Genomic DNA, 8,680 nt, shown 5'->3' on the forward strand with positions numbered 1-8,680 from the left:
TTATTTCTAGTTACAAAGCCCTTCCTTACCCTCTATCTCACTTCTGTCATCCAACTTGTCCTCCTGATATTTTGGGTCTCTCTCCTGCCAACTCACCAAGCACAATTCCTACAACCAAACTCCATGTACACAGTTCAAGTCCAATTCCATCCCTGCTGACTTGGCTAGTCTTTTAACCTGGCCATTCCATAGTGAACGCCTAGGCTACCTAAGACCTATTGTCACCTATCTCAGTCCCATTGTTCATTTTATACTGCCCTCTGCAGCTCAGATTACCCAATTCTGCTCACAATTGACCTCCATTGTTTCCCAGTAAGTTAATGACTTACTGCAGCAAGGAGTGGAAAGAATTCCTGTCTATCTTTTCTGCCTCCAATGCTTACAGTATTCATTCACTGAAGTTTCTCTGCATCTTCCACTAGGGGGTACCACCCCATAATTTTTAAAACAGGAAGTCTGCTGAATACAGTTCTTAATGAAAAATGAAGTCCAGGCACAGTGGATTTTTTCAAACTTTTCTGAACACATGCTGTAATTTTATGAAGCACTTTAATTTGATTCCTTTTAAATAAAAGCTGCCCCATGGGCAGAGTAATATGCAACAATTCTGCACAGTATAAACTTATATAAGGGAATGCCAATTAAAAACCCTTGGCTCTATTTCGGTAAGATAAATAGTCATGAATTAAGTGAAATAAATGCAAAAGCTGAGTACAGCCAGACAAGTGAAGTTATTTTTACTTTAGCAAGAGAAAAAGACATGCTGAACAAAAGTTGGCTTCCAAACAAAAGCTTTTGTTCAACAAAAGTAAGGCAACTCAGATGTCCCGGGACTATGCATAAATGGACAGAATTTTCTTATCTTTGGGGTATAAAAGACCTGCAACACTAAAAACTGGTTCAAGTCTTTGGGGTTCTTTTAAAAGGACGTATGCCCAGGCATTACAGTGTGGTGACTGGAAATGTAGGACGCTGGAATTTAGTATCCCTTAGACTCCCCAGTCTCCCACTTACCTCTGTAAGAACTTGGCCAGCCTCCATTTCCTTAGCCTAGATCCTGCATCAGTTCGATGGGTATTATAATAGTAGTACCTACCACCTAGGTTCGAGGTGTGAATGAGATACTATATATGAAGTGCCTACAGGGTGACTGGCCCACAGTAGGTCCTCAAGAAATGTTCACTATTTATTCAATGAGTCTGTGCAAGGAAGACCTCTTGGGATGATTAGGAACAAATATCTTTGCATTGAAAGAGATACTATCATTTTGGCAAACACTCACATACAGGTAAGCAATGAGGAGATCAGAGAAGTTAAGCAATTTAACAAAGGTCACACAGCTATTTCTTGATGAACTTTAGAGTAGAACTTGGACTTCTTTAATGTGAGGTAATTTTTCCCCCTATCCTATACTGCTTCTCCTAGTATCAGATAGTTTATTAGCACAGACTAAATATATTCTGTGGTTAACAATTGATTTTGGAGGCAAAATTTTGGTGAGTGTAGCAAAGTAGACAATGTCATGGCAGCACTAAAGACTCTAGCAGTATGCATCTTTAACAGGTTTGACTTTTAAGCCCCTTTCCTACTTTTAGAAATTTATCCTAAGGAAGTAATATAAAATAGAAGGTTATAAGCAAAAAGATATCTACTACCATAGTCTTTGGAATACTGAAAAACTTGAAATAATCTGCATGCCCAACAACAAGAGAGTAGTTAAATATGGCAGACCTATGAATTTTGGAACTATTTTAAAAATTATGAAGAAACAAAAATATTTATTTTATTCTTCATATCATTCCATAAGGAGGTAATTTAACACAGAGAATGATAATAATTATATTTTTTTCATAATTATAATCAATTAAAAATTAAATAATTCTATGGATAAAATCCAGAAAATAAAATGGAAAATAAAGTGATTTTTAGGAGTATTGGGGTTGGGAATGCCTTTTTCGTTCATTTTGAGTTCTCTTCATAATAAAGAGATGCAATAAAGAATTGTTTCGAATGAACCCATTTCTTTGTTAGGACTGGGAAGAGTTTACATGAACCAAGTGTCCTTTCATGCATCATGATAACATATAACCAAATGAAAGACATGAAGTCAGAGCCCTTGTTATGCACTGAACTCTGAGGGACACAACAATGTATACCAGTCCTTGACCTCTCGGAACTTAGAAGCTGGTAGGGAAAATATGATATATACATGGATCTTGGCACTGCTCCACCTGCAAAATCTCTAACATCCCATCACACACCAGGATTTTTCCCCTCCCAGCTTTCAGGCCACCTACTCGTTAACACAGTTAGGACTGCCAGTCTGCTAGTCCCCACGCTTTCTTTTGACTCCCCAGCTTTGCTTCATTTTCTTCGCTTTTCTGCTTAGATACTAAGGCCTATCACTTTAGCCAAGCCCCCCACAATAAGTGCAGTGTCCTAAGCCTTTATCTGCAGTTCACCTGTGCTGAAAACCCTCATGCATTGCATATATCCGATCACCTGCCTTCTCCTAGCCTGGGTTACAGGACTCTCCTAGACGAAGCCATCCAGCATCCCTTCAACGTAACCCCGGCTAGTTCCCTCTCCTCCTCTTTGCAGCCTTCCCTGATCTTGTGCTTTCTCTTCGCTCCCCCAATGCCTTTTACTGCACAGAAAGAAATTCTTACATTAAACTAGTCTCCACTTGAGCCGAGCCCAAAGCCCACTTGCATTCTGCATCCGTATTTACTCCCTGCCCTCCAGGTTCAGAGATGAGCTGACCCTGCACCTGCCCTCTGGACCCAGCGCCTCCTGACTACTCCTGCCTTTGTACCATCCATGAGCTTCCTGCTCCTCTCTTCAACCTTGACTGAGCTGTTATCTTTTTCCCCCAGAATAAACCCTAGCTGTCATCTATAAAGAAGCCTTTCCCTTGGGATACATGCTCTTCTAAATGATGACAACTTGCCTTTCTCCCCCCCTCCCCGACACTTCTGAAAGGAGTGTTGTCCTACTCTGGCCATCTCCCTGTCTTCTTTCCCTCCCCGGAGAAAGCCAGACTCCTCCCATCCCACCACCCAAATTGTTCCCACAAATTCACCTCTTACCTCGCTGAACCCTCAGCTGGGTTTTACCCTGTTGACCATTCCCTGTCTTGATATATTCTCTGCTTCGGAACACTCTAGTGTTACCTTAGTTATTGGAATGAATAAATGGATGCCTTCAGGTCATCCAGGGAGAGCAGAGCTGGCAAGGCTCTCAGCTCCACAGGAGGGCTTCAGAAAAGTGGTGGCAGGGCAGTTGTTAGACTTAAAATCCACTAGATTAAGTTGGGGGAACTGAATTCCTTCCTAGAGACTAGATTTGTGGACTCAAATATCAAGCCACCTGATGACTCAATGATATAGGGGTGGGTGGAAGCCACCAAAATGATACAGAGAACTGTTTACTATTTTACCTTGTTGAAAAAAAGGTGTAGTGGAGACTGGCTCACAGTATAGGAACCTATGGACAACGCTGGGATTTCCTCTCTTGAGGTAGGATTAGAAGTGAGGGAAGTGGAATTCAGGTCATCTGGGTCTCCCTAGTGTTCTTGAACAGCTGAAGTTTTCAACCTGCACTCATTCCATTCAATGAGATGGAATGACTTTTCCATTATTATAATAATATTACTTTTTAACTTTGGTATCATTCTTACAGAGTATAATTTGGTACTTGAGTACATGCCATCTATTGGCAATGTTGATTCTTTCCTACTTATAAGTAATATGACCCTTGTCAGATTGCAAATGCCTTGAGCTCAAGGGTCCTTTTCAGTCTAATTCTCTTCTGTCTTCTACATTGCTTAGCATAGGGGTGACACATGGAAGATGCTTAAAAAAAAAAACAAACCTGTTGTTTAATTAAGCAAGTATTTTAACCTCCCAAATTTCAATGGGTTTTGAATAACTGCTGAATGTAATGTATTATTCTAGGTGCAGAAGTATAATATAGAAATTATTTAATTAATTTGTATTTTATGAGCTGGAGGAGAAGCAGGAACACCTGAATGAATACCTAAGGAGGATTTAGCACCAACTTGAATTGATCTGATACCCCCTTGTGTATATTGTACCAACTGAGATATAAAAGCCAGAATCCCAAGCAATGTTCAGACCTAATTTGGGTTTTTTTGCCCTAAGTCCTATAAATCCTTGTAGTTCCTCCTTAAGCCAAACAGTCCCAACATCTTTGACTGTGGACAGCAGCTGGGTCTTTGGGGACTTTGGATCCAGCCTTTTTCCAGTCATGGAAATATTCTGAAAAAGAAAAAAAAATCACAAGGATTCCAGTGCATTTTTCTCCTTGTGTGGTTTTTCCACTAGCTAGAGAGACATTTAAAGGCTCTGAACCTCTTGCCTTCTTTGATTCTCTTTTTTTAAGTCTCATTTTATTTTTAGAGAAGAACTTTCCACTTTTCTTAGTTATACAGCCAGATTGGGGCACCTGGCCGGAAAATCATTTTCCCTTGAAAAGTATATGCTAGAATTTAAATGCAGACATTGAATCCGGAACAGATTTACCATAATGCAATCCCCTCGGGCCTTACAATTTGTGGCTGAGTTGACTGAAAGGGGGTTCATAAGTGAATCTACAAAGACAAGAGGGTCTAGAGACGCTTTTATTTCCGTTCAGATAAAAGAGGATTAATTATCTGAAATCTTCAAGTCTCCAGGATGCACGCTCAGTGGAACTTTGTGCTGAAGGTTGCAGCTCCTACCATGTCGGTCAAGACTGGCCCAGGCACTATAGTCACTTGGAAGGCGGAAGGGAAGGAGTTACCTGAGCAAGGTATGAGCCACTCAGAGGCAGCCTGGGCCGCCATTCACCTCGGGGAGGAGGAGCTGGCGTCCGGACCCACCTGGATCGAGAGGAAAAGTGAGCCCCAAGCCGGCCAGGTGAGCCCGCCCAGCTCACCTCCGAAGAGGCGGGGCGCGGCTCCGGATTACCAGCAGGGGCGGAGCCGGCCGCATCACCTTGGCCGAGGCGGAACTGAGGGGTCCGGTCACAGCACGAAGAACCTGGAACTGAGACGCACCTGTGCGGGGGCCGGAGGCGGGGCCGGGGCACGAACTCACCTGAGCCGGCGGAAACCTGCCCCGGGAGTAGCCCCGGGCTCACCCGGCGCGGAGGTGACGGCGACCCTCCGTGGGTCCCCGGGGCCGCCATGACCTGGAGCGCCACGGCCCGGGGCGCCCACCAGCCCGACAACACCGCGTTCACGCAGCAGCGCCTCCCCGCCTGGCAGCCGCTGCTGTCTGCCAGCATCGCGCTGCCGCTCTTCTTCTGCGCCGGCCTGGCCTTCATCGGCCTGGGGCTGGGCCTCTACTACTCCTCCAACGGCATCAAGGAGCTCGAGTACGACTACACCGGCGACCTGGGCACCAGCAACTGCTCGGTGTGCGCCGCGGCCGGCCAGGGCCGCTCGCCGCCGCCCCGCTGCTCTTGCGCCTGGTACTTTTCGCTGCCCGAGCTCTTCCAGGGCCCCGTGTATCTGTACTACGAGCTGACCAACTTCTACCAGAACTACCGGCGCTACGGCGTGTCCCGCGACGACGAGCAGCTGAGCGGGCTGCCGAGCGCGCTGCGCCACCCGGCCAACGAGTGCGCCCCCTACCAGCTCAGCGCGGCCGGCCTGCCCATCGCGCCCTGCGGCGCCATCGCCAACAGCCTCTTCAACGACTCCTTCTCCCTGTGGCACCAGCGCCGGGCCGGTGGGCCCTACGTCGAGGTGCCGCTCGACCGCACCGGCATCGCCTGGTGGACCGACTACCACGTCAAGTTCCGCAATCCGCCGCTGGTGAATGGCAGCCTGGCGCTGGCCTTCCAGGGCACAGCGCCCCCGCCCAACTGGCACCGGCCGGTCTACGATCTCAGCACCGATCCCAACAACACCGGCTTCATCAACCAGGACTTCGTGGTGTGGATGCGCACGGCGGCGCTGCCCACGTTCCGCAAGCTGTACGCGCGCATCCGCCAGGGCAACTACTCGACCGGGCTGCCGCGGGGCGCCTACCGCGTCAACATCACCTACAACTACCCGGTGCGCGCCTTCGGCGGCCACAAGCTCATCATCTTCAGCAGCATCTCGTGGATGGGCGGCAAGAACCCGTTCCTGGGCATCGCCTACCTGGTGGTCGGCTCCCTCTGCATCCTCATGGGCTTTGTCATGCTGGTCGTCTACATTCGCTACCAGGACCAGAACGACGAGGACGAGGACGAGGAGTAATTCTTGCTTTCAGAGTATCCTTTCTGCTTCTTGCCAAAATTGTCTTGCAAGCTTCTTTTGGCTTCTCCCTCTCGACTCTCACCCAGTTCCAACCTTGCCTCACTTCGCCTCCTGTTGTGGATTAGGGGACCAGAGAGAGGGGAGTTAAACCCAACTGGGAGCTTCTGGACTCTTCCGGGGTGTTCGAACTGCTAGAGTGAGAAGTCCCTGCAAATTGTCCCCACGTCCTTCAGGATTTACCGAGTTGACACGCTAGGTTCTTTGAGAGCAGAAGGGACGGTTAGAGACTCCTCTTATTCAATTCCCATCTGATAAAGAGACAGACCAGAGAAGTTAAACATCTCGTTAGAGATCTAGCAGCTACTCCTTAGCTCCTGACTCTAGAGATTTAACCACCACAGCACAGTGGTTTTCTTTTCTTTTAGCAGGCGTTGGGGGTGGGGGCGGTTTGAGGTAGAGAGTGAAGCCCCCAAGTAACCTGCAGAGGCATGGAGGGGTTGGGGAGAACATACTGGTTAAAAATGTTAGGTAGATGAGGAGGCCTCATCCCCAGAGATTCTAACACAGCAAGGCTGCAGTGAGATCCTCCAAGCTGCAGTTTTAAGAGACCCATCTGCAGATTTCCACTGTATTGCCTCAAGTTTGGGAATCAGTGCCCTGAACCAGGGAGCAAGTAGAACACTGCCTGCTTCCCAGTTTCCTCGTGTGTCTGAGGCTGGGCCTGAAGCAATCACTGCGTCCAGTTTTTCAGGTAGTTATTTGTTACCAGTGGCAATGACAAGCTGAATGCTGTAGGTTTGGTCTGGCACTTCTCCACGAATGAGTAAAGACAGCTCCCTGGCATACAGATTTGTATAGTGGGGTTTGTATCAATTCATTTGATATTTGAGTGTGAGGAATTTACATATATTACATATATATTACATATATATTACATATATATATATATATATATTTTTTTTTTTTTTAATCAAGTACCGTGTAGAAGTTTGAAAATACCAGGTCAGTTTGTATAGCTCAGAGGGGATGTTCTAACCTTAGAATAAGATAGCTGGAAGGGATCTTAAAGCGAAAGTGATTTCCCTAAAGTCATATCTACATCTCCTGACTCAGTCCTCTGTCATCTAAATGATTTTTTTATGCTTAGAAAGGGCTACATTTGTACCTTTCCCCTTGGGTCTAAGAAAAAAATTTAATCTATGTTCTCAAATGAAGCATGTTTGTCTGTAGTAATATGTTTGAATGCATGCGAAGGAATAGAGCCTTACATAAACTAGAATCTTAAGAATTATTTGAACCTTTGAGATGATGCTCAACTCTGACTACTCTAGAATCATTCTCATATCTATAAAGTTATTCTAAGAAAATGGACTTTTATGAGAAAGTAACTCAAAAAAGTGAGATCATCTTAACCAGTTTATTTACTGAAAGCAAACAGTTATTTGGTTTTCTATCAGAATTCTTGGTGCCTGTTCTCTATTATGGCTACTTCCCAAATGCTACAATTTTTGCTCATGCCTGTGAAGCAGTGCAAGACCTTGAATTCCTTTTTTTTTTTTAAGTTGTCAAAAATATTGATCTGTATTGAATAATTTACTTTCATTTTATTTTACTCTATTCTAGTTCTTTGAAAATTAATCATCAATAGACAGCAGGCATATTCACCAAAGTCTGTCTCAGATCTTTTGAAGCAGTTGTGATTTAAGGGATTCTGCCCCACAAAACAAAAAATGTTTTATAATTCCTATCTATTGGCTTCCCAACTCTTGAATGTGACACAATTTTATTGTTAGATTTCGTACTGTGGTTTTAGCCTATGAATATATGATCATATGTATATAGAGTAATTTTTATTTATTATGAATGTTTGATTGAGCAGCTCACTAGCCTAGCCCTTCTTTATGATGGATAAGAAAATTTACCACATTTTTTTACTACGTAGTTGAGAGCAACCATGTCTTTTGCTATCATTTTTACAATATTAATTCTATTGCTGTAAAATTTTAAATGAGACTACAAAACTTAAGGTTTTCTGATTAAATCAATGAGTACGGTTCCAGGCTCTGTTCTCTGGGTTTTTGAAAGAGAATAAAGGTTATGTTTGCATTTCCTTTGTTATCGTGTTTGCTTAATTCTTTCGAACTATGATCTTAAAGGCACAAACATTAAAAAACATACCAATACCAACCACTTTGCTCATTTGTTATTAGGTTTATAATGCAGCAAGAAAATCATCTTTCAGAATAAAACTTAAAGTGAACTTGAACTTATATCAACAGAATCAATAGAATTTGAACTTATATCAAGATCAATGTGTAGTACAAATGAGACAATCTTCAACTATTGTTTGAATCTGGTAAAATGGTCAATTTCTAATAATTTTCAGTATTAACAGTTACTACAGAATGTGATTGCAGCAATCTTCTCTAT

The 8,680-nt window shown here is 44.2% G+C and overlaps 1 protein-coding gene across 1 annotated transcript; it reads left to right on the forward strand.

Moving 5' to 3' along the window:
• The first annotated feature begins 4,717 nt into the window (after positions 1-4,717).
• On the forward strand, positions 4,718-8,356 carry TMEM30B (transmembrane protein 30B). Its single transcript, XM_010962234.3, has one exon. It carries the CDS (start codon positions 5,189-5,191, stop codon positions 6,248-6,250), a length of 1,062 nt encoding a protein of 353 aa, XP_010960536.1. The 5' UTR covers positions 4,718-5,188; the 3' UTR covers positions 6,251-8,356.
• The last annotated feature ends 324 nt before the right edge of the window (positions 8,357-8,680 follow it).

The sequence above is a fragment of the Camelus bactrianus genome, chromosome 6, assembly GCF_048773025.1.
Source record: "Camelus bactrianus isolate YW-2024 breed Bactrian camel chromosome 6, ASM4877302v1, whole genome shotgun sequence".
NCBI classification, from domain to species: Eukaryota; Metazoa; Chordata; class Mammalia; order Artiodactyla; family Camelidae; genus Camelus; species Camelus bactrianus.

Bases quoted from the DNA above. Each gene is read 5' to 3' on its own strand.
- TMEM30B (XM_010962234.3), top strand. From the start codon at position 5,189: ATGACCTGGAGCGCCACGGCCCGGGGCGCCCACCAGCCCGACAACACC.